The following is a 13001-nucleotide window of genomic DNA, read 5'->3' as shown; positions in this document are numbered from 1 at the left end:
AAAATTCAGTAGATGGGATAAATTCTATACTGAAAACAGTTAAATAGCTAGTAAACTGAAAGATAATACTGTGTGATTGCTTTATAATTATAATTGCCTTACAGTTCTCAGGTAGGAAGGTGGGAGAGGCTCTAAGAGGTTAAGAGTTCAAGAAAAAGAGAATGGAGGAAATGATGGGCACAATATTTCAAGAGTTGATTATGAAAACTTCCAAGACTTGAAGAGTGACATCAATCTATAGATGGACAAAGCATTCCAAATACCTGGTAGCGTAATTCAAAAATAAGACAACACCTAAATATGTGATGGTGAAACCGCAGATTACCAAGAATAAATAAAAAGCTTAGAACCTACCAAAGGAAAACCAGTATCGTATCTACAAAGGAAAACTGACAGAAGTTTTCTCTTGCACAGTAATTGATTAAAGAAACAATGGAGCAATAACTTCAAAGTAGTAAGAGGAAATCTTGTAATTTTATGCCCAGCTAAACTACATCAAGAATGAAGATAAGGAACTTGTCCAGAATACACAGTCTAGGAGAATTTAACACTTAGACTCTAACTTAAATAACTATTAAGTGATGTGTTTTAACAAGGAAGATAAATCTAGAAGGAAGGCACAGGACACACACACAAGAAAACAAACCAAAAAAAAACCTGTGGGAATGTGGAATACAACAAAAGTTGTATTACAAATTAGCAAAAGAATATGGAAAAAGAATCCATGAAATAGGCAAAAGAACCAATTTTACGAAAAGAAAGGCTGAATGACTAACATTAGAAAAGATAATTAACCTCTTTCATGAATTAAAAGAAACAAACTTTCACATGGCAAATTTCATATGGCAAAAATTAAAAAGGCTGATATGAGCAAGTGCTGGATAAGAATATGGAAAAAGAGGGACTATCATACACTGCTTATTGAAATGCAAATTGACAGAAAGTTAGAACACATTTTTACAATAGCTCATACAATTGAAGATGTGCATACCATACTATCCAGGATTTCCAGCTTCCAGAAACATGTCCCAAGATTATTGCAGCATTATTTGCAAAAGTGAATGACTGAAAGCAATCTATCTAACAAAATAACAGATAAACAGTATAGTGTGTATAATTCTAAAGTGAACACTAAAATAAACTTCCTAGAAATACTCGAATCAAGGTGGACAAATCTCAAAAGCAGTGATAGGTAATAGAAGTAAGCTTCAGAATGCTTCATATAATATGAGACCGTTAACATACTTTAAAACACGTAAAATAACATTTCACATGGATGTCGTACACATATAAATATAAAAATAAAAACACATCAGAAGATAACCACCAGATTCAGAGTAATAATTGACTTCTGGCCATTGTGGGAAGGCAAATAGGATCTGAGTAAGTTATATGAGGGAGTTACAAATATATTTTGTAATGCTGAACTTCTGGAACAATAAAAAGATTGAGGACAAAAAAGTTATAAACAAGCAAAAGTAATAAATGATACACATATTCTAACAATTTTATTTCTTTATCTAGTCCAGCCTGGTCCCCAAGGCAAGAAATGGAAGTGTAAAGAGGAAAGAATATTGAATTAGATCAGAATTTAACCTTGCCATCACTGAAAAACACATAATAACAGCTCTGGTTTATAGCACACCCCTTAACTGCAAAAAAGAAAAAGAATGAGGGAAGGAACTGGAGAGACAGTAAAACATTTTTAGAGAATGCATTTGAGTGCTATTGAAAATAGTAATTCTTGGATTGAATTTGCCTCTGTAATGCCTGGGCTTGCAGTTTAGAATTTATAGCTGACCTGGGTCACTTAGGTTGAAGCTCAGAGAACTATAAGAAGCGAACATGCAAATAGGCATTTTTAAAATTCGTTTAGTTGAAATTTAAGTAACTTGCAGCAGAAAAAAAAATATCACAAAATAAAATACCCATGCTGTAATCCTCATCTATCTCTTGAATTTCAAAGTTGGGCTGTGGCTTTGACGTGCATACTCCATGCCACAGGGAATGAAAGATTGGGTGGGCCTCTCACTTTTCCATAGACAGAACCCTGGTGAGGGTGGGAAACAGGACTCCAGGCCTGGAAGAGTCTGTGCTCAGTGGCTGCTTTTTGTTGTTAGCTTTCATTTTGGTTCTCTTAGATCCAGAGGCAGTAGGTGGATTTGGTAGACTCCCTGGGTTAGTAAAGGGACTGGGTTGAAAGAAAGACCTTCAAATAGTTCAAAACTTCTTTGGCATTAATCAAAGAGCAATACTCAAGAGTCTTCAGGGGTTGGTTGGTGGGTTTGCTAACATGACAAAGTGAATTCACTCTGTAATTGTTACCTTTAAGCAGGAAGACTCAGGACATATCAAAGATAAAATAGAAACATTTTAACCAGAGAATATAGCATGTAGTCTACAGGGACATGATCACAATATATACCCTAATCTGAAGGCCCTTCCTGACTTTTTGATAGTTTGGCTTGGTTTTTTAAGAAAATTCCAGGAAAAAACAAAGCTTTAACATGTTGCTTCAATCCTTCCTGGATCTCTTTAATCAAAAGCAAAAGCTAAAATAGATTATGATCCTGGAGGGCAAAATGAAAAATATTTTTTTTCATTGGTTGAGACAAAGTAGATTGAAACAAGGTAGGTACTTGATAATTGTGGAATAAGTTAAATTAAATTTTGATGTCCTATGGTATCAAAATTGAAAATTTAAAAGTGTAAAATTTAAAGTAAGGATATTGCTTCCCTTTGGACTATAGATGATTTCCAAGAATTGCTAATGATAACACTTTGAATCAAATTTATTTTTTTCTGTAATACAATAGTTGACTCCGAACTAAGTTATTTAAAAGATTTTCTCGAATAAAATGAATTCAAGTAAAACTTATCCAACAGCACCATAAGAGGGGCGCAGGAGTTCAATTTTTTTACAAGATTTTTGCTGAAGAACGTGTTATGGAGGAGATGCACACATACATTAAATTGCAGTTTTAAAAAATGAGTATTTAAAAAGTTTGTAATGAATTAATAAGTCAAGCGAAATATAAATGAACATTTTTTCAAACTTCTGCAGGAAGAGGGGTTTGATAAACACCATAAATTATGATTCTCACAACCTAGGATGGTTTGCATTCATATACTTAATATAGAAAAATAAGTAGTAATTTCACACACAAAAATAAAAGATGACACAAACATTTATCCTTGGTCAGGGCCAGATGTATTTTCTGCTGCAGGTCTGTTTTTAATATCAAGTTTTCTTGGCTTGGAAAAAAGAAAAATGAACTAGGAATTTGAAGACATCGGCTCTGCCACATACTTAAGTTGCTTTTAACAAATAATTTAAAGTCTCTGAATCATCATCATTATTTTTATCGGTTGAATGGCAGTATTTACATTTGCTCATCTTAGTTCTCAGGGTTGTTGCGAAGGCAAGTGGAAAAATGAATATGAAAGTTCTTTGAAAGGCACAAAACACCTTATAAATGTATTCTGTTAGTTACTGCTAAGTAGACCAGTCAGCTCATAAGTATGCAGCAGTTTAATGCTCATGGATAATAAAAGTATATAAGGTTTTGATAGGCATAATTTTTGCTACTTTCAAGTACTGATAATGATTTTTGTCCCTTTTCCTCCACTTCCCCTTTCTCCATGTACTTCCCTTCTGCAGAACCCCTACCTGTAACCAGTGTTTCAATATATGACTATAAACCTTCTCCTGAAACAGGAGTCCTGTTTGAAATTCATTATCCAGAAAAATATAATGTTTTCACAAGAGTAAACATAAGCTACTGGGAAGGTAAAGACTTCCGAACAATGCTATATAAAGGTAAGAGGCAAAAGGAACAGTGTTGAATGATAACGATTCCTTTTTACATGATGTTTGCCAAAAGGTCTTCTCTCTTGCTCTAAAGAGGTCTCAGGATTCACTATCTGACCATGAAAGAACCATTACAAAGAAGTATTAATTAATGAAAATCTTGTTGTCATGAATCTTAGAACATCTGGTTTGCTAGAGCCACGTGCAATGCATAAGCATAAGAAATACTCAAATTATTACCACTTTGTATGTGCAGCATGTCTGGTACAAGAAGTAAATTCAAACTTAAGCTTAGAAACACGTCACCCTACCACTTCCTTCCAGGTGTGTTAGAAGGGCATTTCTAGAACTAAGAAGCTAGAAAGTCACCTTCCACCAAGTTTGACTTGGAGGTGGTCCAAGACTATTCTCAAAGGCAAATGATAATGCTTTTGTGTACCCTTGGATGTATTTTTTATCTGTATGACCAGCTAAATGATTTCATGCATTAAAATACAAAAGTTGGTTTCATTGTTTGTACTGTCTTGATGGGAAAGGAGAAAGACAATCCTATGGGAATCAATCTCAAAAAAAACCTGCTCAACTTCTCTGAGTAGACTCTTAGAGGAGGATAGAGAAGGAAGGGTGGAAGAGGAGCATTCAGCTCCATTGGGAGTGAATTGGGAAGGAAAGGAACCTAGAACTCTCAGGATACGACATGTAACATTTCTCTGTTGGCTGGTTATAACTGGAAACATGTATTAGGGAGCTGGAAAATGGGTCCCAAACTACACAGGGCATGATATCCAGAAAAGTGTCCTTTTGACTTGTTGCTTTTACAAACTCGTTTCTTCCATGAATATTTTTATGAGACATTGTTTAAAACACATGCATCGATTTTTATAGTTTTTGAAACTTTAAAAAATGAAATAAATATAATCATGAACTCCACAAATTAATCACATTTTTTATTTTCCATGAGAACAGATTATCTGCAAAATAATAAACGGGACCTTATTTGCTTAGTGATTGCCTGCAAATCCAAGTTCATGAATGACTGAGATGTGGTCTGTGGAATTTTTGTTGAGTTTAAAGCCAGCAGTTTTAAAATAAGTTAATTAATATGCTCTCCTTTTTAAGTTAATTAATTGTTTATTTTTGGCTTTTAGTTCAATAAGTGATATTTTTAGTTTCTTTGCCATGTTTCTTCCTGATTTGGATTGGAATCTTAAATTTATTATTTTCCTAGTGTTTTCCAAATGAAATCCAGATTTGTATTTTCTTCTGTGTTTGATCAAGTGCTATCTGCCAACTCGCAGATAAACCATTCTACTTTAAGAATGGGCCAGTTTTTACAAGTGAGCCTAGTGAAAACATGTCTTATAAAATTATTTTTTCCTAAGTCATAAAGTGGCAAACTATCTTTGATTTTTATCATAAAGTAAATGGCTAGCATAAACCTAATCTCGATAATTTCTATATATTATCTTCTCCATTTAATGCACCAAATGTCCCTGCAATAAAAATTTAATTCCAATTGTATCCAATTCTTGTGGAAAAAGCTTTTCAGGATTTTGGATCGAAAGATCCAAATTTTCACCTCTAACCTTATGCCAAGTTTGTATTACTGACCATGCCAGAAGTTGAAGGGGATATTATTTTATGGCAATTTAATTATGATTGTTTAGAACTTCCTAAACAGACGTGGCATTTAGGAGACCAGAATTGCAATATAATTGATTTTTTTTTCTTCGCAGATTTCTTTAAGGGAAAAACAGTATTTAATCACTGGCTGCCAGGAATATGTTATAGTAATATCACTTTTCAGCTGGTATCCGAGGCAACTTTTAATAAAAGTACTCTTGTGGAGTACAGTGGAGTCAGTCATGAACCCAAACAACATAGAACTGGTAAGTCTTCTGAAGAACCAAATTTAGTGAAAAAACAATTAAGTTATATGTTTGTTGCATATAAATATTCTATCATTCTAAGAAAAATTCTGTTCCAGAGCTAAGAAATGAGATACATATATATTTGTAATAGTATTAAACAAATTCTCTATCAGTGTAAGAAGAGGTGAGTAAAATATCCAAAAAAAAAAAAAAATCTAAAATATATCAATGTAATCATAGACTTACAATCTTGGTTTGGAAAATAGTACATGATATGACTAAAAGTTACAATTAAGTGACTTAACATGACCAAGTAGACATCGATTATTCTATAACCTGGTAAAATGCTCATATGGCAGATAAACAGATAAGAGATGTTCTAGTACAGAATATCAGATTATTCAAGGAAAATATTGGGATTCATGTGTATCTAAAACTTGGAGTGTTTAATTTTAGTAGCATCACTAATACGAAGCACGGTTATGGGATGGATGGATGGATGGATGGACATAAATACGCACATACTCAATGCCTGTCACGAATTCCAATATAGTTGACATTACCTGTGCCTAATGACATTACCTTTGCCTAAATTACTCATTATGAATGTTGGAGATGCCTTTCATATGAACGTTGGGAATGGATTGTAATAGATCACCCCTGAGGCCCTGCCAATCTGAATTCTAAGATGCTATGATTTGCATTAATTAGACCAAGACAAAGAAATTATTTCAGCTAAATAAGTTATTCACCTCAATACACTTACAAATAAGAGTCTATTTGTATTTTTAATTATTCAGCTACAATACACTTACAAATAAAACACTTACGAATAAGAGTCTATTTGTATTTTTAATTATTCAGTTCAACTAAGGAAGCATTACCAATTGAGTGACTTCTACCTGGAAGTTGTTCTAAGTATGAGAGATGTAGACAAAATCTGGTGAGATAGGTTCCCTGTCCTAAAAAAATGGTAGAGATACAATATAAATGGCAATCATACATGGCAGAAGGTGATAAATGTCATAAGAGGTGCAAAGTTATATAACTGCACAGAGGAGGGAAAGATTAATTTTTATTAGAAATTCATGGACAAAGTGATATTTAAGCTGCTCTTTGAAGGATAGGTAGAAACTGTTGCAGGTAGAGACCATATGGTGTGCCTTCACAATTTTCTCCCTCTAGAAAAGTATACTTCCATAATTCACAAATTGATTTTGGGCTCATAGGTTTCATTCTAGAGAGGTAAGGTGTGAAGCCATATTTCTAACATGTGTGTTATTGTTTCTAGAGACATGTATTTACCTTTTCTAAGCGCAGCTGTGTCACAGGGAGTATTTTTGTCTTGATAGCTAAAGTACACTATAGCTGCTTGCTGGTAAGAAAGATCCAGTGGCGAGACTCAATTGCTTTAAAAGGAGATTTTGATAAGCCGAAGAATATTTACAAAGCTCTGCTTTGGGCATGGTGAAATTACCTGTTGGACAAGCATACTATCACTCGTTACTGTATTTGAAATATGAGTGGTGATACACCAGTGTGAATACATCGTGCACAAAATCTTAGATAAATGGGTACTTGACACCACAGTAGTTCTCGATGTAGATTATCTTTATATAGTAGTAGTAAAACGAACCTCTGTTTTGTAAATCCGCTTGCATATTTGACTCACGAATAACTATTTGCTGTGATCGAATTAAAAATCACTCGAGAATGAACATTGTCTCCCTTACAGCCCCGTACCCACCTCGAAATATCTCAGTTCGCATTGTAAACTTGAACAAGAACAATTGGGAAGAGCAGAGTGGCAGTTTCCCAGAGGAATCCTTCATGAGATCACAAGATACAATGGGAAAAGACAGACTCTTCCGTTTTACAGATGAAACCCCAGAAATGCCCTCTGGCAACATTTCTTCTGGTTGGCCTGATTTTAACAGCAGTGACTACGAAACTACATCCCAGCCGTACTGGTGGGGCAGCGCATCGACAGCTCCTGAAAGCGAAGATGACTTTGTCAGCGTACTTCCCGTGGAGTATGAACATAACAGTACACTCAGTGACACTGAGAAATCAACATCAGGCTCCTTCTCATTTTTTCCTGTACAAATGATTTTGAACTGGTTACCACCCAAACCACCCACTGCCTTTGATGGGTTCCATATCCACATAGAAAGAGAAGGTAACGTAATAGGAAATCAGTGAAAATAGCAAACGGTGTGCAAAGGAAAGGAAATTGAAATGTTTTCAAACTAAATTTAGAAAAAAAGACTGCTGGTAGTTAAGATTTCAAGATAAATGGTAAAGGAAGGGAAGAGTCTAATTGAGTAGCAACGTGGACTGAGATTAGAAAACAAAACTGAACAGGTAGGATCAGCATCCAAGGTTCGGGAAGCGTATAAATTGCAAGTTTTGACAACAGGACACGTTTCACTGCCCAACATGTCACGTACCCCCGGCCGCTGAGGGAAACCTTACGTTTGGAAAGATTTTGATTAAAGTTGTAACCATCACAATTACAAAATATCCTGGAGAGATGTTCTGTTTTCCAGGACACAATTTGTGGAAGCATGCAGCAAAACAGTCTTCCTGACAAGATGGCTGCTTTCCCAAAGGGGTCAGACCTGTGTACTGCTTATCTAGGGACTCTTACTTGCCTTAGGGTGTGCGCCCCTCTGGAGCCAGTACCACTCACGTTTTCCTGAAGAGGAGCTGGTAATAAAATAGAAAACGCACAGCAACTGATAGTCTCACTACAGCTGCTGCATTGTGTCTCATGTTCATGTATCCAGCATCTCAGAGCCATTCTTTGTATTTTAGCCCTTACCGTAAGAAAAACGGCCATGGCCTTCAGTAAACTTGGGTCATGAATCACATCCAAATTGTTTGGTAGATTTTTTTTTTTTTTTAATTTTTTTTTTTTTCAACGTTTATTTATTTTTGGGACAGAGAGAGACAGAGCATGAACGGGGGAGGGGCAGAGAGAGAGGGAGACACAGAATCGGAAACAGGCTCCAGGCTCTGAGCCATCAGCCCAGAGCCCGACGCGGGGCTCGAACTCACGGACCGCGAGATCGTGACCTGGCTGAAGTCGGACGCTCAACCGACTGCGCCACCCAGGCGCCCCTGTTTGGTAGATTTTTATAGTCATTTGCTGTTTGTTTTGTTTCTAAAATAACATTCTTTGTTTTATACTTTCCAGTCCAGTAGTTTGGGTGATAAAAGTTGTCAAGTTGGCAAAATTTGAAGTTCCAAATAATAGCTTTATTTCAGAGTAGGGCATTAGTATCATGGACTCTGATGTATTATATATTGTTTGCTCTTATTTTATTTAATAGAGGAAGATATCAAAAGCTGTGGATTCCTCTATGCTGGATTATAGCGCAATCAATCATACCCATATATTGTATAAAGTTGAAATCCTTTGTCATTTCCAGTTATTCGAGTCAAAAGTCTTCACATTTGCCTGGAATTACTTGTATAAAGTAATCTGTCTTAGTCTGCCCTTAGTTTATTTGTCTCTTATTTTTCCGTTCCTTAATATATTCTATGGAAAATAGGATCCCTTCACTCAGATTTTTTTTTTAAACGAGTACTTCTGTGCAGGTTCAGTCATGCTTTTATGTGACTGCAATGTGTTCTGTTGAAGGCTATTGTAGTCACCAACGGGTGAGAACAACTTCAAATGCAGTAATAAGCAGCAGGAGATGAACTTTGAAGCAATGTAAAAATCATTTTTACTTTTAGAAGTTCTGGAAGAAAACAGATGAAGGAAGCATATTGCAAGTGTCAGAAAATCTGCCCAGAAGAATTATTTCTAACTAGAAAGAGTTCAGCGTATTTAAAGGCGTTTCTGGATATTTAATACTACCACCAAGAATTTATAAGATACTTTGTTGCCTGTTATTTTTTTATTCCTTATATCTAGATGAAAAAGTCAACTATTTTGATCTTTTCCTCACATTCTACTATTATTGTGTGCATATAATGTTGGGAAACCGTACAGGAGAATCCCTAAGTTTTCTTGATTTCGATGCCAAATTTTAGTCTGGTTATTTAAAAGTATTATGAAAACCAATTTGAATACTTAGTCATCTTTTTTTTATAGCACCTTTGATTAAGATGTGTAATATAACGTGACAAAAGGAAAGAAACAATATTTTAAAAACTACTTTTTTTTATTAATTGACTTGTTTACATTCAAGGCCCTTTCAGATTCTAATTCATATATATTCTCTTTTTTACATATGATTCAGAAAACTTTACTGAATATTTGACAGTGGATGAAGAAGCGCATGAATTTGTCGCAGAGCTGAAGGAGCCTGGGAAATATAAGTTATCTGTAACAACTTTTAGCTCCTCAGGATCTTGTGAAACTCGAAAAAGTCAGTCAGCAAAATCACTCAGTTTTTATATCAGTAAGTACCAAAGGGATTATGTTGTACCTACAGGGGGACTAGGACAATGGAACCGGGGAGATTAATGATGCTCCAGCATCAATGATTCATCAAACCTCAGAGACCCTGAGAAATCTTCACGGTCAGGGGAGGCCCAGATCCATGAGATTTTGACAGCAGAGGAAATATATGTATGTTTAATAGTAGCAGACCTACTCAGAGGTTTAGCTTACAGATTTTTTTTTATTATTGTGATAATTGAACATTATTAAGCTGACTTTCCACACTAGCCATCGCAAACTCTCCAAGGACATGGACGCACTGTTTAGGAAATATGACTTTTGTTTAAGGCCGTATAGAAAATTGATATTTTTGGACTATGTGAAAGGTCTCGCTAGAATGTTGAGCTTATACAATTCAAAGGACAAACAAAGATTCATGGGTAGTGGGACCTAGGTGGTTGCCATAAATTTGGCACAAGAGGACAAAGCTAGAGCATCCTAGAAGCCCCGGTGCCAAGTCTTAGGGTGGCTGCTACTGATTCCATGAGGGTCAAGAGTAAAGTAATTACTACCTCTAAAAGCTGCACAAATTGTGCGTGTCTGTAATGCTTTTAGCTAATCTGAATGTTCACCAGAGGTTTAGAGGTCAAAAATCAGTTCAAAGCAGTTAGATGTGTCTCCGATCAGAAGAAAGGAAAAACCAGGAGGCAGTGGATAAAAACCGCTCGTCAAAAAGGATGGCCACCCTATACTTTATCACCCTCTCCAAAGGCAAAATACCACCTTTCGTCAATCCTCAGAAAGGTGGGTGGGAGAATGAGAAGGGAGGTAGAGGGAAGAGATCAGCTTATTTCACAGCTGAAAAATGTTGCAAATGACCCATGTAGCATTTCTATTTAAGAAACCAAGAATGCCGTCCCTGATAAGAGGCCTAAAGATCCGTTAGATATACAGAAAGATTAGTCCTAATTGTTTGCACATCGATCTTTGACCTGAAGTCACTTGAGAATGAAGACAAAGTTTAGTATTCCATTTTTTCTGAACCTGACAATGTCTCATTAACCAAAAGGTTTCCTGGCCTGTCAGTAGAGGTCCACCGCAAGTGTGAAGAGCATCCAGGAACACTCCCTCAGCTATTCTAACCTCGCTTGGCTTTCCCTTCTCTGAATTGCTCCTGTGTTTCATAGTACTCAGCACAAAATACAGAATTTATTTGTGTATGATATTTCTCTCGATTTCTTTTATATGTGTACATCTCGCTTCTCATACCAAATTACAAAATCCTAGCCTGGGGTTATACTATTGATTTATTAATTCTGCTGTACCTTCAACCAACAAGTAATTCACTGAACTACTTTCATGCATCAGGCACTCTGCCCTAGAGTATCCAAATTGACTAGTGCTATTGAGAATGTGTCAGAATTGCTCCAAAATATAATTATTTCAAAGAGGTACCTATTAATATTCATCTAGAAAAATATAAGGCACTAAAATTTTTGTTTTTTCTCTGCCAATAAAAGAATAATATTTGTAGCACTTAGGATATTCTATTCTGCAGTAGTGGGTCATTCAAGTGTACTGTATATATATCTTTAGTTTAAAACAGGACACTGTAGATATAAATACTATACTTACCTGAGTAAGCCCCTACACACAGTGTAGTCTCACACCAGCTAAATTCTATTCACAGACCATTTTCCTGATCCAAACCGGGTGGGAGTTAGGCTATGACATTAATATTTATTACATTTCATTCAGATTTATGTGTTTTTTTTGTTGCATTATGATTTCTAGGTATGTTAGCTCTGAACGTTTTCCTTCAGAGATGAGAAGTAAGGTAGAAACTTATATGAGTCCCCCAATAGCCTTACATTTCAATTACCCCCATTTTTCAGGTGGAAAAAACTAATTCATGGAAAGTTTAATGACTTTCCCAAGCGTCCAAGTGAGGACTAGACCTAGGAATATTTGCTAGCAAAGTCCGTTTCCATGTAGCCTGCAATGACCTGTTACCTTGGCTTGATTATCAAATAAGTGAACTTATTTTCCTTATTCCCACTTTGGCTCTCTGTGCACCTGCTACCCCAGTAATCTTCATAACAGTGTTAACACTTCACATTTACATAGTTCTCTAACACATATAATCTCATTTGATCCCAGCGACAGATGGCATCATGATAAATTGTCACAAAGCAATGACCCAGGAGACGGGGGGTCTGGGTTGGGCCCCAAGCACTTATTAGCTCTGTGACACTGGACATGCCATTTGCATCTCTGGGCCTCAGTTTCCTCATCAGTTAAATGAGGTATCGGATCTCTAAAGTTGTCAATCCTAACATTCTATGATTTATCCATTTGGCCATTTGGCCATTTATCCATCTGAGATTCAGAGATGTTAAATCATTTGCCCAGTCATTTGCTCACTAATGAGCAAAACTGAGTCTGGGTCAACGTACCTGTCTCCAAACCAATGTTTTCATAGTGCCTCCAGAAGTGTCATGGAGGTGTTAAGAGCATGGATTCTGGAACCAGCCTTCCTGTGTATGAATCCCAGCTCTACTTTCCCTTTCTCTGCCTCAGTTTCTTCATCTGACAGTGGAAGGAGTACTAGTACTTACCTCATAGGTCTGTCATGAAAATGAAAGGATTAAACTATGTAAACATATAAAAGCTTCAAACAGAGCCTGATACATGGTGAATGCCAGGTCTCTTTGCCACCACTATTATGGTCATTTTTTATTTCCTTTATCTCCCTTGCCCCCTTTGCTGTGAACTGGAGACTGCTCTCCCCTGCAGAGCCACTTCCTTCTTTTCCCCTCATGGGTTCCAGCCCAGGAAGACACTCAGAAGTGTATCCTAAGCAAATAAAGAAAAGTTGTGCATTTGCATTTCAACAAGGACTTTCTGTAGATAATAACCATCT

General features: G+C 36.1%; 1 protein-coding gene across 2 annotated transcripts in view; it reads left to right on the top strand.

Annotated features, from left to right (window-relative positions):
* PTPRO (protein tyrosine phosphatase receptor type O) overlaps positions 1-13001 on the top strand; it is a 243943-nt gene that overhangs the window by 145360 nt on the left and 85582 nt on the right. For both annotated transcript variants that reach the window (XM_086714005.1, XM_086714006.1), the window contains exons 3-6: positions 3662-3820; positions 5548-5700; positions 7418-7861; positions 9936-10097. In XM_086714005.1, the coding sequence (XP_086570131.1) occupies positions 3662-3820; positions 5548-5700; positions 7418-7861; positions 9936-10097 (918 nt within the window). The remainder of the gene's footprint in view (positions 1-3661; positions 3821-5547; positions 5701-7417; positions 7862-9935; positions 10098-13001) is intronic.

This window comes from Puma concolor, chromosome B4 (genome assembly GCF_028749965.1).
Source record: "Puma concolor isolate L17-30 chromosome B4, mPumCon1.1.hap2, whole genome shotgun sequence".
NCBI classification, from domain to species: domain Eukaryota; kingdom Metazoa; phylum Chordata; class Mammalia; order Carnivora; family Felidae; genus Puma; species Puma concolor.
This window is presented reverse-complemented; position numbering and strand designations above follow the sequence as displayed.